This window comes from Aspergillus bombycis (genome assembly GCF_001792695.1).
Source record: "Aspergillus bombycis strain NRRL26010 chromosome Unknown contig00038, whole genome shotgun sequence".
Lineage (NCBI taxonomy): Eukaryota > Fungi > Ascomycota > Eurotiomycetes > Eurotiales > Aspergillaceae > Aspergillus > Aspergillus bombycis.
Window position 1 is genome coordinate 79647 of NW_019170040.1, and position 16666 is coordinate 96312.

At 49.4% G+C, this 16666-nt stretch overlaps 7 protein-coding genes across 7 annotated transcripts; 5 read left to right on the forward strand and 2 right to left on the reverse strand.

Moving 5' to 3' along the window:
• Window positions 1-1999: 1999 nt before the first annotated feature.
• On the forward strand, window positions 2000-4369 carry ABOM_005485 (fungal specific transcription factor domain-containing protein; the record flags this gene model as incomplete). The annotated part of the gene is made up of 3 exons (XM_022532614.1): window positions 2000-2304; window positions 2360-3296; window positions 3347-4369. 3 exons carry the CDS (start codon window positions 2000-2002, stop codon window positions 4367-4369), a joined length of 2265 nt encoding a protein of 754 aa, XP_022389542.1.
• Window positions 4370-5406: 1037 nt separating this feature from the next.
• Window positions 5407-5994, forward strand: ABOM_005486 (uncharacterized protein; the record flags this gene model as incomplete). Its single annotated transcript, XM_022532615.1, has 2 exons — window positions 5407-5577; window positions 5638-5994. The coding sequence occupies 2 exons, from the start codon at window positions 5407-5409 to the stop codon at window positions 5992-5994; spliced, it is 528 nt and encodes a 175-aa protein (XP_022389550.1).
• Window positions 5995-6709: 715 nt separating this feature from the next.
• Window positions 6710-7820, forward strand: ABOM_005487 (alcohol dehydrogenase; the record flags this gene model as incomplete). Its single annotated transcript, XM_022532616.1, has 2 exons — window positions 6710-6995; window positions 7081-7820. 2 exons carry the CDS (start codon window positions 6710-6712, stop codon window positions 7818-7820), a joined length of 1026 nt encoding a protein of 341 aa, XP_022389551.1.
• Window positions 7821-8809: 989 nt separating this feature from the next.
• On the reverse strand, window positions 8810-9566 carry ABOM_005488 (type 1 glutamine amidotransferase domain-containing protein; the record flags this gene model as incomplete). The annotated part of the gene is made up of 2 exons (XM_022532617.1): window positions 8810-9430; window positions 9492-9566. 2 exons carry the CDS (start codon window positions 9564-9566, stop codon window positions 8810-8812), a joined length of 696 nt encoding a protein of 231 aa, XP_022389554.1.
• Window positions 9567-10590: 1024 nt separating this feature from the next.
• ABOM_005489 (alpha/beta fold hydrolase) lies at window positions 10591-11151 on the forward strand (the record flags this gene model as incomplete). The annotated part of the gene is made up of 2 exons (XM_022532618.1): window positions 10591-10781; window positions 10836-11151. The coding sequence occupies 2 exons, from the start codon at window positions 10591-10593 to the stop codon at window positions 11149-11151; spliced, it is 507 nt and encodes a 168-aa protein (XP_022389548.1).
• Window positions 11152-11579: 428 nt separating this feature from the next.
• On the reverse strand, window positions 11580-12374 carry ABOM_005490 (VOC family protein; the record flags this gene model as incomplete). The annotated part of the gene is made up of 1 exon (XM_022532619.1): window positions 11580-12374. The coding sequence occupies one exon, from the start codon at window positions 12372-12374 to the stop codon at window positions 11580-11582; it is 795 nt and encodes a 264-aa protein (XP_022389488.1).
• A 2891-nt stretch (window positions 12375-15265) lies between these two features.
• On the forward strand, window positions 15266-16651 carry ABOM_005491 (arabinan endo-1,5-alpha-L-arabinosidase; the record flags this gene model as incomplete). Its single annotated transcript, XM_022532620.1, has 4 exons — window positions 15266-16238; window positions 16296-16324; window positions 16377-16432; window positions 16483-16651. The coding sequence occupies 4 exons, from the start codon at window positions 15266-15268 to the stop codon at window positions 16649-16651; spliced, it is 1227 nt and encodes a 408-aa protein (XP_022389487.1).
• Between the last annotated feature and the right edge of the window lie 15 nt (window positions 16652-16666).

The window sequence follows — 16666 nt, forward strand, 5'->3', positions numbered from 1 at the left end:
TGAAAGCTGAGATATTATAGAGAAAATTGAAGAAAGGCAAAACAACGAGGGCACGCCAAATCGAGCTGAGTCGGGTCTGTTAGGATCTGCTCTCCAACTCTTCCCAGATCACCGTGCCATTTTCTGCCCGCACAAGGCGATACCACCGTTGTTTCATACGGCTCTAGAATCGATTATCATCACGGACAATGTATCTAGGAAGAGTGGCGTCTTTGAGCGTCACTACCCATCCAGGTTCAGCTGGATGCCGTTCAGTAGCGCAAGATCAACTCTGGTCCTGCCGTCTCTATAGCTCGTACCGGATATAGATACTCAATCCACTCGTGAGCTGAGGGGGGATAAATCAGTAATATCAGATAGATTTCTTATATAGCTCTTCCATGGTAAAGTTTTAAACCCCCTTCAAGTACGGTTAGCACCTATCCCACTCCCAATACCCTCTACACGGCAGCAGATAATAGCCAACTCTCAATCTATAGTAATAAAGGTATACCGTTACTAGGTTAGCTCGCATTTATCGCCGCATCTGGCCAAATACTTGATTATATTTGTCCCGATTGTATTCTTCGATTTCAGCGTTCTACTTTGTGGCCTCTTTGAGGTCGCCTGGGATAATGTTCTCGTGTTTGAATGATCAAAACTGTTTCCGAGAAGCCCGGACGACAGCTAGATCGGGAGAGTATCTCGAGTCATTAGTTTGATTGGTACTCTTGGCTTTATCCTCAGTAACAATCTGGGGAAGATCGCTTGAGCTGTACAGTGATTTCTACGACTGCTTCAGGGCTGCATTTATGGCCACAAACATGGTGAGCTGAAAAAAAGCCTTGGTCGAACCCTCACCCCAGTCCTCTTTTTCGGCACCTTCAGGGTCCGAGGGTTCTGGAATATCCTCAGCGAGGTCGGCTGTCAAAATGGGAGCTGATGTTATGCAAGATTTCGCAAGACACGAGAAGGGATCCAAACCATCAGTGAATGCTACATATCCCATCGACATAATTGATGTTTGTCCAAGTCATTGAAGAACTCGAAGAATTGCTTCGAGCGCGCATAGCGACGAGAGAAAGGGAATGTAACTGTACATCCTAGATCGACAATCCGGTCGCCTCTATAATTGTCCCTTTTAACGTCGCGAGGCAGGATATGGCCGCGTTTTGGAATGGAAACATTGGTAAGAATATTTTGGAATTTCTTCTCTTGACGGCTCGGTGGCTCATCAGCAATAAAATCCTTCACGATAGCCCAGCGGGCCCGATACCAATTCGGGTCATTCCTCACTGGCCCGCCGACTTCCTGAAGCTGCTGAAGTTGGGAGTCCGTCAAATACATCCATCCATGACACTGCACTGCCCAGCGGCCATTGTCGTGCAGGTCTCATAGACGAGCGAATTCACACGCTTCACACCCGAATGGCTGATCAAAGCTACTTCTTCGTCACTATAGGGTGCAGTGTATTCATAAAAATGTGGACCCAATCATTAGAGACCGCTAAGGGTTGGCGTGGACATGGATCTACATACCAACTTCAGGCAAAGGTCTCTCCCATTGTGTTCAAACCGGAACACAAAGCCCTGTTGGCCCTTGCCAATGAATTCAGGTTGTCTGATCTCATTTTCATGACCAATAAGTCTTTTCAACAAGGGCATTTGCTGCACTCCTTGATCGAGGTTGGTGACAGAAGAGTTGCTGGTGAATTTGACGTCTAAAGTGTCTTCTGACAGGAATAGTTCCAGTAAAGTTGGTATTGATTATCCTGTTGGGCTTGTTCCATGCTTAGGTGAGATCAACTATTGTATTGCAAGGCGCAGTGTTGGCAAAAAAAATAGTATTCCTGTCCAGGGAACTACAACGCGAGGGGCTTCCAGGCGATTTATAAGAGTTTCGTTGATTCCCATCACGTGTTTCGTATCTTTCTCCGCCTGACTGTCATGATCCGTGTTAAACTCGGGCTGGTTCGTCTTTCCTTTTCCTCCGGACGGTTAGTCCGGAGACGATAGAGACCATGGACAAGAACATGGAAAATAGGCCTGCATCTTCGGCCGCGCAGCAAGGTCAGAGACGAAAAGTCCGGACGCGAATAAGCACTGCGTGCACACGGTGCCAGAAACGGAAAATCCGAGTAAGCTCTTCCCGCCAGCCGCTTCACCACTGCCTTGCGGGCAGAGGAAAAGCAGAACCGACGTCCCCCTCTGGTGTGCACATGCTGACAGAGTCACAGTGTGATGCCTTGTCGCCAGCTTGCAGCGCTTGTCAGCGAGCAGGCGTGCCATGCATTGGCGGAGGGCTGTCACGTGACTTTTCACAAAGGTACGGTAGTATTGCATTTGCACCTCTAGGAACAGCAACTGATCATATCCTGAAGCTACGTGGTCGAACTAGAGGCTCGAGTCAAGTGGCTTGAATCAATTATTCAAGAGCACGTACCTAGCATCGACTTGACTGCTGGGCCAGGCCAATCACCTAGCATTGACGGTAGCAATCCATCTAGAGACGGGAATCCACCACAGTTTACACAAAAGAGCCACGAACCTAGAGATGTTGAATCGGCTAACCAGATAGCTGATCAAATTGGGCTTATCTCCATCACCACTGGGACAGATCTTCGTTACTTGGGCCCGTCGAGTGGGCTATTTTTCACCAAGTTCGTCTTGGCTGGACTGGGAAAGCGACTTCATGCCGATACGCCCACTGGTCTAGATGCCAAAACCGACAGCGTGCCTGTCCCGTCAGACCTCTTGGTTCCGCAACCGAAAGAGCTGCCCTCCGATCAAAGCCATACGCGATGGCTCTCCAAGGCTTATTTCGACACTGTTCACGTTCAATTTCCGTTTTTACACGAGCCCTCGTACTCGGAGACCATCGAAAAGATCTACGGCGACGCTGAAGTCACCGTGGTGCATGAGTTCCAGGCGTTTATGGTTGTCGCAATAGGTGCATCCATACTGTCGCGCCGGGCCAGGGTCATGTTATCAGCCGAGGCCTACTTCGCTTCTGCCATGAAGCTCATGGATGGTGTAATGAAGATTTCATCAGTTGGCGTCGCGCAATGCATCTTGCTTCTTCAGATGTATGCCCTCAACAACCCAACATCAGGCTTGAGCCTTTGGACCCTTCATCACCATGGACTGGCGCTGGCAATAGAGCTAGGGCTGCACCGAAATGTGCCGGTGAGTAATTCCACACCCCTCGAAAGGGAGGTCCGCCGCCGGATCTTTTGGTGCACATATACAATGGATCGACTCTTGAGCACCCTGATGGGACGACCGATGGGCGTGGTCGATGAGCAGTGCGACCTCAATGTAAGTAATCGGTGTTTCCCCCGATTTCTAGCCAGAGCTGACTTATCTAGTACCCGTTGGACGTCGATGATGATCAGCTCAAGACAGGGCATCCGAGCCCTCGCCAAAGCAACGAACCGCTCACCAATATGACCAGCGCCATTCATCTTTTCAAACTTGCTAGGTTCAATAGCGAAATCAAATGTGTCCTGTACTGCGTCGATCGACAATATCCCCCATACACGCAGCCGGCTATCACGGATGCAGAGAACTGGAAAGTCGACATTCTGACCCGCTTGCGGCAATGGAGAGAAGATATCCCCAAACACCCAGAAGCGAGTACACGGCAGCACATTAATCTCTTGTGTGAAATCAAGTATCATGAACTGGTCATGCTGGTTCTGCGACCAAACCCTAGATTCCGGGATCCTGACAAGGCGTCCATTCGGGAGTGCTTTTCTAGCGCCATGGCCTGCAGCGAACTCTACCACCAGCTGTACGTCGCAAACTCGCTCCACTACGGATGGGTTAGTGTCCATTCCCTCTTTTTGTGCTTAATGGTCATGTTCTACTGTGTTTGGACACCCCAGGGGATTGCCGACGAAACCGATCTTGACTCCCTGATGCGGGCCTTGAAGGTTTCATCAGACGTCCTCAGTGCCATGGGGGAGTACTGGCCAGAGGCAAAAAGAAGTCGCGATGTCCTCGACCGTGTTTTGATGGCAACAATACGACGATTCACCCGGCACTCGAATAGAGTACAAAACAACCCTATCTCCCTGGGCTCACACGCATCCACGGCTGTCCCATCGCTTCTACCCTCAGACCACACTGCCAGTAGTAGCGACATAGACCCGTCTTCAAACAGTGTTCCACCAGTTCTAATTGAGGATGCCGGAGTGGGCGATGTTCCATTTGACTTTAACTACGGAGGCCCAGAAACTTCATTCACATCTGCGGATGTACTCTCTCACTTTCTGAGCTCTGGTACAGATGTGATAATGGGCGGCTCTTATGATTTTGAACAGAGTGGGTATAGAGAGACTCTGGGTGGGTTTGGCGAAGGTCTGTGGGATTTTGAACGCCCCTATTAGTTTCAGACCCCTGGGCTTTGGGTCGTAAAAGTCGCTCCATTTGTCATTCTAACACTAGGCATTTGCAATGCCCGTATCGACCGATATGCCTGGTTAAAACCACCGAAGTACGTATGTCTATCTCAAGTCCAACGCTGCATATGAGGAGGCTATAGGCAAATCCCTTACTGCCATTTCTGCTGTGCTGTGTTGTGTTATTGATGTGGAGTCTGTCATTCTCTCCGTCAAGCCAAGGCAGTATGAAAGCAAACCGTCTATCCATTTGTGCCTATAACTACACAGAACAGCTGGAATCGAGGACAGAATTCATATCTGTCCCAGATCCACCGGCCCGCAACATCCTGGCTTATGTTAACGGACTGAATGTCATGGGCGAGCAACGGGCACGCACCCCAACATCGGCCAATGTAGTCAGTAGGATCCTATCCCTGGCCCTCGTTGATTTTACTCTCCGGAATGTCCACAGTCCAGTTCTATACTGGGCCTTTAGCGAAGTACAGAGACTACTGCTGCAGAACTGCCTTGAGACATACCGTATCCACGAATCTGAGAGAAACTGCATTGACACGGATGGAGGGTACCACTGCTGTGACCAACGCCTTGCAAAGATACAGCCGTGCTGCTTTAGTGACTGAGGAGGCCTACAAGGCTCAGCGCAGGCCTGTCTCTCAGTCTCGGCAGAACCAGGATGGCCACGTACAATAGAGAGGATTGGGGCGAATGCACTGAGTAGCCAGTAGAGAAGCACCTCCTCAGCGAGTAGCCAAGTGCATGCGTGCTAGTATTGAACAGAGCAAAATGGAACTGAATGAACGATGGACGCTGCTCTTTCAACTCGTAGAAACCCCAGCCGCAGCGAAGGTCGGACATTAGGGCAAACCGGAGGCCGTGATTCTCCCCGCTTCTCGTTTTACGCCGAACTCTGATTATTTCAATTCTCTCACTCTCCTTCCTACTCAAACCTATGTCAAGGATATGCCACGGTTAGCCTGACGAACATTCAAAAAGAAGAAAAAAATAGCAAAGAAAAAAGGAAAATGCCTCTATACGAAGTCACACACGCTGCACATCTTAGCCCTGTCCAGAAAGACGCACTGGCCGGAGCTATCACCGATCTTCACGCCAACAGGTTCAGCGTACCTCGCTGGTACATCACCGTGGTCTTTACAGACGCATCAGTGCAGACAACATACATAGGAGGTCGCCAGGTAAGCTCTGCCAGAATCATCTCTCCATCCAGTACGGGCTCGTGCTGACTAGGTGGGAAGCGTCTTACGAATCGTATCACTGCCCGCGTCCGGAACGGCTCGACTCGAAGTCGAGAAGCATTCAATGAACATTGCAGCGATATCAACGATGCCTGGTGTCGCATTGTACACCCGGATCTCCCGACCTCGAAGCTGCCGCCGAGGGAGCTTGAGCTAGCTGCTATATTCATCACAGGAGAGCTTCTTGCAGGTATGAAAGTCGGGTTTCCGGTTCCAGCTGCAGGCGCTGAAATGGTGTGGTCGGAGTTTCATTTTGGCTCGTTCAAAGAGAGGGCAGCCTTAGGCGACGAAGACTTTGTGGATTTCGTCGCAGAACTAGAAAAGAAGCCTGGGTTCAGCCGTCGCGCAGATGACTAGCTCGGATCTGAGCAAACATTAATGGCAAAGTGTAGAAGTCTGAGATTATATGATTTGGTTCGATGATGCTTCATGATTTACGCCTTGGCAGTACATCTAGTTTCTATCCTCGCTTTTCAACGCATGTCTACCTGATAGACGCCTGATCGCTCTAAATTGATTCCCAGTAAGACTTCATATCTAGTACGTGTAGAACCCCAGAGCGATTCCAGGATGTTTCCGGATGTACCTATTCCGAAGTCCCGGCCAGTTGCAAGATTTCCGCGGTGGCACACACTCGTTCTGGCCTACTACTTCCACCAGCCATCCTCCGGCTGAGTTGACGATTTCCGTTAAGCCCGCAAGCAATTTCATGGCTGTGGAGTCTTTGACGGGTGTTCCGTGCTAGATGCCTTGGCGCCTGACGGGTATTCCGAACTAGATAGCCACACTCGGCACGAAGCTACTGCGTTAGTATGATATATCGATGACTATCGAGGAGCGGATAGTGCGACATACATTCTGAGCAGACCGAGACAACATTATGACAGGTGGGCCGACGGGATATCTCCAAGAACCCTCAAAATGAGTGATCGGATGGCCCGTGAAGTCACTCAAGCCCGTGAAGGCGAAATGCTTACGGGTTCCCACAACTGCACGGCCATAAATAGAGCGTGTGTTCGGTCTGGATGGGAATTCTGCTCTTGCCCTTGCCAATATACTTGATTCCTCCGCAATGCCCGCCCTGCCGAAAACATACAAGACTTGGGTGATCGCGTCGGTAGGCGCGCCCCTGGAGCTCCGAGAGGTTGAGTTGAAGCTACCCGGGCCAGGAGAAATCTTGGTCAAGGTTCGCGCGTGTGGTGTTTGTTTCACGGATGTTGCGGTCCAGAAGGGTGAACTGGGTGACAACCTCTTCCCCCGCGTGCCCGGTCATGAGATTGTTGGCGATATTGTTGCCATTGGGGAGGGAGTCCAAGGGTTGTCGCTCGACCAACGAATCGGCGGAGCATGGCTCGGAGGTGAGCATGGATTCCTCCTTACCCCCTTTCGTTCAGAAGTCTACATGTACCTGGGTGCGAGTGACATGCTAATGGTGGTGGGCAGGCCACGACAACGTCTGTCGGTCATGCCGTCGCGGGCTCTTCCAAGCCTGCAGCAATGCTGTATACAACGGAGCCAGCCGCGACGGTGGCTACGCTGAGTACGTCTTGCTTCGGTCCGAAGCGGCTGTTCCCGTTCCCAAGGACATGGACCCTGCTGATGCCGCGCCGTTACTTTGCGCCGGGCTAACCGTCTTCAACGCCATTCGGAAGGCGCACATTGAGCAGGGGAACTTGGTAGCGATTCAAGGTATTGGTGGTCTGGGTCATATGGCTATTCAGTACGCTCGCAAGATGGGCTACAAGGTTGCCGTTCTCAGCTCCAATGCCTCCAAGAAAGATTTGGCGCTGGAGCTCGGCGCCCACGAGTACATTGATACTGGCTCGGAGGATGCGGTAAAAAGGCTCCAGGGACTGGGTGGTGCAGCGCTCATTCTCGCCACTGCGTCTCATGGCAAGGCTGTTACCCCACTGACCGCTGCGCTGCAACCAGCCGGAAAGATGCTCCTCGTGTCCCCTTCCGGTGCCATGGAGTTCAACACGAACGATCTCATCATGGGAACTTCCGCAATCCAAGGCTGGCTCACGGGTAATGCCCTAGATGCTGAGGATACGATCGACTTTGCCCAGACATTTGGTGTCAAGTGCATGATCGAGCGGTTCGCCTTTCAGGACGCCCCAAAAGCAATGGACTACATGGTATCAGGCGCTGTTCGGTTCCGCAGTGTGTTGGTATTCGACTGAAAAGCCGTTTATGAGCTCGCTGTCTCCAACATAGAATAAATCAATCTGTCGTTCCCAACACTCTGTCTGCAAGGAAGACCTGCAGTGCGTTATGTGTGCAGTGCTGATTGTGGATATGCTTTAGGCTGTGATCATCACAAAATAAGATAGACTCAACTCTTGATGTATAATCCAGTAAAACCAACTTCTCGCTGCTGCTATAATATACCCTGGGAAAATTGCATTTACGATGTGTTTTCGGGGTGAGCGGCTGGCTGATGATTTATGCTAACCACCTGTCACGCAGTGCGCTACAAGAAGTCGTAACTTCAGACTTGCCAAGGAGGGATACCATTAGTCTGTGGCCAGAATGCGGGGGTCCAGTTTGTGGAAGCCACGATGCAACACATTCTGCAGTCAATCTGTTTTTATCCTCATAGCTAGGTCCTTGACAGAGCCCATCCCATAGAATACCCATAGTCCGCCAAGCTATTCAAAGACTGAACGGAATGAATGAAGGCAAAGAGAGGGTCAAAGTCTCTATAGATAGGTTTGTCGGATTCTATAATACAGTACGGACTCATTATTACTTTAGTCAAATACAGCGAACGTGGCTTGGCCAGCGAGCAAAGAATGCGGACTGGTCTCTTGCTCACCATTTGTGAGCTTTTGTCCACCAGAGCGATCAAGTGTTTTTTCAGGAGACTCTCGGTCCAACGAGGTTGCGATTTGGTATTCGGGCTTCATTGGAGATCCAAGAACAGTAGTTGTTCCAGCTAAGCTGTCGAGACTATCTACTATAGTGAACTAAGACACAAAGAAACTATCAAAATAATCTGCCATCATGAAACCGTGACATCCTCCTGGTTTACTGTGCTGCGTAGAGCTACATTGGTCAACTAATCAATCTTGAACCTCATTCCTCTGGTAAAGACGGCAGCGCTCGGTTGTGCTATAGTCCTAATTCCATTGCATCAGTACACATGCAGCGCAATTAGTTGATGGTCTGACTAACCGACGGCGGTGGCCAACGCAATGCCGACTCCCTGGGCAGATGCTGGGTTCTGGCCGGTGATAATCTGCCCATCCACAACCACCATGTCCTTCCAGAGTTGGTCGGCCTTGACATAATTACCACCGACACGCTTGACCTCATCCTCGAGCAGGACAGGCATAGCCTCAGTCAGACCAACAGCATCTTCTTCTGCGTTACTGAATCCGGTTGTCCTACGGCCTTCAAGAAGCGGCTTGCCGTCCACAGTAACATTGACGAACACAATAGGGCCGTGGCAGACGGCCGCAACAGCTTTACCGGCCTTGTAAAACTCCTCAATTAGCTTGAGAGAGTTCTGGTCCGTGACCAGGTCAAACATGGGTCCGTGGCCACCAGGGTAAAAGATAGCGTCGAATTCTGATGCCCTCCCAAGGAGATCTTTCAGGGGCTTTGTTTGCTCCCAAAGCTTCTTCTTGGAGTCAAAGAACTTGACTGAGATGGGGTCGCTCTGGAAGTTCTTGACGGAGCCTTGATCAATAGGCGCCACCCTCCCTGCAGGAGAAGCTACGACGATTTCAGCTTTCGGATTGGCCTCATCATCACCGACTAGGTGGTAGTAGGGCCGGGCAAACTCAGGCTATCAAATCCAGTCAGTGATCTCTTTTCCTGCGCTCGCAACAAAAGGCGGAGAAACTGACCAAGTACCACCCGGTGGGCTTACCATTGCTCATCTCGCCACAGCTGGTCAGGACAAATAGAATCTTAGGAGCCATGATTTCAGGATTGAGAGTAGAAGGGTTATCAAGGGTTCTTTTCAAAGCAGTAGCGAAGTTGAATACAAGAATTAGGGTTCCTCGGCCAGCATCACGACTTTATAGGGAAGGGACCACAACGCAAAAATACGACTATTTGTCAGGTGACGATCGATGCTGGCTGCTCAGTAAGAGACCCCCACCAGCTATGTCTTGCATAGAAGACTCCATGATGCGGTCGATGACAAATCTGGGTCAACTCTTGTCTTGTCAAGTGGACGGGATATCCGCGTCCTTGTGTTGTGAAGACGGGCTTCCGTGGCATCACGTGACATATACTCAACTAGAGGAATCTACGGTAGCCCGAAGGCCGAGCTTGCTTAATAAAGGATTAATATCATAATCAGTTCTGAGCAAACAGTCCCTAGCACTTCACATCTATCGTGATTACGAATCGTTGGTCCGTACACTCCACTTCTCGGTACGGAACTGTTTTCAACAGGTTCTCTGATCAACACAAGAACGTATGGAACAATTGACTGCCACAGTCTAGAATGCCATGCGTGACGTTTGACTTCTCCCTCTGATATACCCAGGGGTGCCGTATTTGCTGGCGGGAAACTAGCACCCTGACCCAGGAGTAGAGATATATAGTTCAACTTGGTATTGCGCATTTCTCTTATAATGAAATGTCTTGCAGCACCTATGGCTCTCTCCTACGGAAGTACCCATCTTTGCCATTTCCGGGAAATGCTGTATCACGTATGGTTACCCATCTTTTCCTTTTCAGTGTCAAGTTTCTAAAGACAAGCCATGACACACCAAGCCAAATTGATACTCTGTCCCACTTGTCTTAGCATGTTAGAGCAAAGTTCAGATTGCTTATAAATTCAGAAGGTGATAGAACGACGAGGGAGCATGATTACATGCTATCTGAGTGACCTTGGGCGGTAGAAATCGCGAGATATAAAGGCTAGCCCATTCGTAGCAACTGCTGAGTTTTACCCCTTCCCATTTCATACTCCACAAATACCATATCCTCATAATGTCTACTCAGGAGACCGCAAATACTCTATACCTGGAGGTTGATGACACCAAGTACGCCTACCGCGTTATTGGAAATGCGAGCGACGATTCTCCACCTCTTCTTATGCATAATCACGTTCGATCTACCATCGACACCTGGGATCCTTTTGTCATCAACAACTTGACCGCTACCGGCCGTCAACTCATCACGTAAGACTACACCGGTCTTGGCCATAGCGGTGGCACGATAACGCCTAGCATCAGGGCTTTTGCTCTAAACCTCTTGGCCTTTCTCGGGGTCCTCTTACCAACCATGAACATCCATCAGGTCGACGTTCTTGGTTTCTCCATGGGACGCTACATCGCTCAGCAGGTGGCCTTCGATGCTCCTGATGTTGTACGCAAACTGGTTCTTGCAGGCACCGGTCCTAGTTTTGGTCCCGACCTCGAGCGCCCCATGAACGAAGTCCGGTCAACAGTCTTTAACCCAACTCCCGGAATACCTACTATCGAGGCCTTCTTCCCCTCCTTCACCACCGGAGAGCAAGGCTTGTACTCATGGCATCGATGGATTATGTGAAGTCCGATAGAGCATGGGTTGTCTTTCAACTAGGTGGTGTTTAGTGGCAGCCAGGGATTGCAATAATCAGAGCTATTGATTGTTTACAGGCTGGTAATTGTGTTATGGGGTTGTTTTGAAATCAGAAAGGCCTTGATTCATGATACTCTAAATCTAGAAATTGCACCAAGTAGCAGCGAAAAGGATTATTGTTTAGCAAGTTTAATATGAGGCCTATTGAGACATATCGAAGCCTGTCTGCTCGAGGTATTGATGGAATATAAAATCACTGTGAATATGAACAAAGCAATGCGAAAGCTTCATGTTCTATCAGGTGGTTGAATTTATCATGGCGTGACGGTCTTCTTCATGGGCCTGCCTGTTGACTCATACTTTTCTTTGATTTCTTCCCGACGTACACTTTATGTAAATGAGGGACATATCTCTACTCACTCAACGACGACGGTAAGCCCGGGCAGAAGCTCAACCTGGCCTCTCTGTTCTCCATGAAAGGTGAGCGTGACCGCTGCTTCCGCTTCATTCGCAGACAAGGAGATGGTGTGCCTGCCATCTCCCGATCCCGAGGGAACCTCATAATGCCAAGTTCCGGGTTCCAGCCCCCTTGAGCCCTCAGGGGCGTAGATCGCATCGTACGCTGTTGACAGATCGGAAAACTGTGCCCCAGGAACAGACACCGAGACCGAGGATATTCCTCGCACCCCACTCGGATGCTGGGTCAGGTCGAACTGCTCCTGGTAGGGCACTCGCAAGTGCCGAGGGGTTCTATCCAGACACCAAAACGGCAGATGCCCCGGGAAGATTGCGTTGCCATCGGCGTCTCTCGGGGCACTGACGGCCCATTCCAAGATGACTCCGTCCTCCCTCTTTCGACCTCCGGCAATCGGATCTTGGTATGACAAGCCAGCGTTCGAGTCGAGAACTCGCTGCTGGACGGCAGCGAAATCATCCTCGCTTGGCAATGTCAGTGCCCAGTCAATAATCGTGTTTTCCTTCAAGTTTCCCCAGCGATGCTTCTTGCGCTGCTCGGGATCGGCATCTTTGGCAAAGGCAATGAACTCGATGTAGACTCCGTCTGGGAGGAGAATCAATTTGTTCGAGGTCAGTCCGTCAGCATGAGTCCCACCCGGTGCTACAACGAAGTCATGCTGGAGACGGTCGGATAGGCTGAGGAGGGCGTCAGGAGAGATGAGAATGACGATGTGATCGAGGCTGGGACGGGACATGATTTACTATCAAAGGGTGTGGATAGGTAATTGAGAATATGATGCTATTTGGTGATTTGCTGCTCTAAAAAAAACAAAAAGGAAAGAAAGAAAGAAAGAAAAATCAGCGGATGTTGGAGACATAAAGGAAAGGAATGAGGGGAGAATATTTGTATCTCTTGTTGAATTTCTCATTCCCCGCAGCTATTATGTGATCGTATCGCGACTTCCCCGCCGAGTCTAGAACGGGTTTTCCATAACCCCGCATATCCTACAATCTCTCTATAATATCCTAAGATATTCGGTAAGCTTGTCACCCTATGCATCTGGCCAGGCCTGTAAAACCCGTAATGATGCTCAGGTATTCCCCGTTCAACTTCTTAATACGGCACACCCAGATCCAAAATCAGCGGTACGTAATGCTTGCAAGGGTGGTTGTTCTAAAGGCTGTCCAGATATTCCCACCCTTCTTTGGTCTTTGATATAGAGGGTTCCCACCAAATACATATAGGGTCTCGAAGGATCAATTCCTCTCTATCTAACTATTGCAATCTTTTATGACTTACACTGCCGACAACAATCGGCACCATCACCTGGAAGCTTACAGGTGTCATGGGTTCTCTATGACTCAATATGGGCAAGATACCCTTATCCGGGAATTCTACAGGTCTGTAAAAGAGACAATGCGAGATCTGTTTGGTTGGGGAACTAGGTAATACAGTATTTAGGAGAGATAATATATACCATCTACAGCATTATTTTTCAAAGTGCCAAGACTTATATTATCGAAGCACAAGTTGCGTAACTAGAGGAAGATCGGGTAGGCTACGATATATCTTGGCTTATTTGTCTAACTGCGATTATTTATCAAAACGAGTCGTACTGGGGTTCCAGCTTAACGATTGAGGAGTGTTTGGTACTGTCTCCAATAACCCATGTTGGCTCGGTCCGGGGGAACATTAAGTTGGATGAGTGAGTCCCGGGCTGAATCTGTCTCCTATCATTCCAATGGTGAGGATACATAGGTACTGGTGTTACTAATGGGAGTTACAAAGGTTATAAATTCCACACAATAGAATATATCAGCTTCACTGATAGAACGAGAACCAACAGGACTCTATTTTGAAGTGTGAATCCTAACCAAGCACAAGAAGCCAGCTACCACCAGCACCTAACGCCTTTTCAGAGCACTAGTCCTTAGCTGAAGAAGCATTCCTTATCCCTTGCGACGTTTTCTATGCCACACTGTAGCCGCTGTCCACGCCATGCTGCAATCTAATGTGCGTTGTCCATGTTCAGTTTGAATAGTTGGAGGCCAGTCTACCATCTCTAACGCATTAGTATTCAAGAATTATTCGTAAGAGAATATACAAAAGTATACTGGCCGGTGTTCACAGGCGCCATCTTAGCAGGGCGCCAGGTTAGGCAGAAATGGATCGTGACGCAAAGCCAGAACGATACAAACAAGGCCTGAGTGGTATGAATAAAGGACTGTGGATGCGTCCAGGACTGGTAGAGGGGTATGCAAGTGATGACCGTGAATATCACATATCCAAGCCAGGTGATATGCATTGCCGACAGAAAAGTCGAGTTTCAGGTATCTTGTAGATAATTGCTGAGATTTAAACACAAAGAGAAGATCTGAATAGCAAGCTCATATGAAGAAGATTTCAGTCTATCTTACCAGGGCCTTGAATGCCCCCTTTGCACATCGCATACCCATTGATTCATGATGGAGACAGTGGATTGTACCCACAGCGGCGGAACTTATGGATAGAAGGGCGTTATGTTAGGACTGTTAGGAGCAAGCCAGGAAGAGTACCTTAGGTCGGATTTTATCTTTCCATTGTTTGTTTCAAGGCCAGTTCCACTGCAAACCACAGCACAGAATATGAGGCATTATATCTTTGTCAATTAAATGGACCAAAGTGTGGAAATCTCCCAAGCTTTGTACGGAGTATAGGGCAAAAGCACGGCAAGCCCCCAGGGTCATTTTGGCACGATCCGACCGCTCTGCCGGCAATCTTGAGTTGTCAGAGTACTTTCACAGACCATATGCTAGGTATATCCCTTAAAGCCAATATTACCACATATTTAGCAAAGACCATGACTTTTGTCGGCCCTCATAGTTAACTATAGGCGCTTACATAACCACATAAAAGTCGGCAAGTCACGTGTAACAGGACTGTGAAGCGGATATCATGATCGACTTGTCCTGAGCATTTGCAACTCAGTATGGATGACTAGTGCGCAGAACTCCTGGGCCTGATTGTAGGCCGCGTATACGCAATGGAAAGTCTCTGCGAGGGTCTGAGCCTTCCTTCCCCCAGGAACTTGACACCTACTCGGAACATTCTGACGCAGATCCCCACTAGGGTTTATCTAATCCTCCCGATAATTCCCCTGAAGCCATGTGGAGTCAACGATTGGCCGTCAGTTCGTGACCCTTTCAGGTGCCTGAAAAGCTTGGTAGAAGCTAATTCGCAGTTATTAATATCCCGCTCCTCAGGCTGGAAGGTCCCTGGCTAATTTTCCGATTCCCTCTGCGCCTCCTCCCAAGGCGTTGTCACACTCACTTGAAACGTCGATCCAATTTCCCTTTGGCTTTACTTTTTCGCCCTTCCCGCGATGTGCACTGCCACCCGTTGTGACTTTCTTTTACTCCAGAGTGCTGTGTCGAGACCCTTGCATTATTTGAGTGGGTCTCCGAAGATCGTGGCTGCCTATCGGTCTGAGAACCACTGAAATCAAGCTCCGGGACATCACAAGCGGGCAGTGCCAATTGCTGAGCGTTTTTGGAGGCTCCTTATCGTCCAGCTCTCCCCGGGCTCCGCGACCACACTTCAATGCTATCTTCACCCCTCTTGTATTGACACTCATCTCAGCCTTCCTATCGGCTGAGAGCAACCGCAATGCTTCGAAATTACATCATATCTCTGGCCTGCCTGTTGGGCATGGTGCAAGCGGCACCCTCGGAAAACTCCAACCTCCGTCACCCCCCAAACGTGTTTTCAAAAACGGAAAGGTTTCCCTTGCCAAATCAAGGCCACATCCACGCCCATGACCCTAATATCTTGCAGCACGACAATAATTTCTATCTGTTCAAAGGAGGGATCCAAGTCCCCATATTCAAATCATCTAGTTTGTCAGGGCCCTGGACGAATATTGGCACAGTGCTAGACGGACCCACCGTCATCGAAAAACAAAACCGCACGCGTCCCTGGGCTCCAACAACAGTGGAATGGAAGGGGAAGTTTTACTGTTTCTATACTGTCAGCAAGAACGGAGTTCGCAATAGTGCTATCGGCGTTGCAAGTACAGACTCGATCGAAAGCGGCTCTTGGACAGACCATGGAGGCCTAGTCTACACTGAAAAGGGGCCTTTGGCCCATGTCTGGCCCTACACTGTCTCTAATGCCATTGATGCCTCATTCATAGTAGACCAACAGACCGGACAGCCGTATCTGCTATACGGAAGTTACTGGCATGGTATTTTCCAAGTGCCCTTGGCCGATGACTTGTTGTCCGTCAAGAACCCGGAGCATCCAGACGCGAAGAATCTGGTGTATTTACCCGATGGAAAGCCGAAGCCGGATGAAGGGTCTTTTATGAGCTATAAAGAGCCCTATTATTATCTGTGGTTTAGTCATGGAAAATGTTGTCAATTTAATAAAGGGTTCCCAACTATGGGGCAAGAGTACAGTATCCGTGTGGGAAGGTCAAAGGATGTGCGCGGCCCATTTGTGGACAAGCACGGAAAGGAACTGACGGAGGGAGGCGGCACCACTGTCTACGACTCGAACCATGGAATCGTCTATGCTCCCGGTGGACTCGGGGTACTGCCTGCCACTACCACGGATCCAGAAATTTTATATTACCATTATCGTATGTGTACCGATATCGCTTTGTATTAAAGGCCTAGCTAACGTCCCACCCTCGCAGTTAACACAAGTGTCGGATTCCTGCATGGCGTGAGTACACCTGGCAACAATCAGCATAGAGCCACTAATAATGACCTTCTAGGATGCCCTTCTGGGTTGGAGCTATCTTGACTACGAAGATGGCTGGCCTGTCGCAAGGTTTGTTCCCCGGCCCTGAAAGAGGAACTCATACTGATAGCTTCTGGCAGAGAAACGAACGTCGCATCTACTCTTCAGCCTAATTACTCCACCGTGGTCGTCATCTTGTGTATGTGTTGCTTGGCTCTGATTCTACTTCCAGCTCGCTTCACTGGTCAGAAACTCATATTGCCCTTTATATTCCTAGTCGCGACAGGCTTTCTGTGGCTCCACGGATGATATCACGTTGATGGT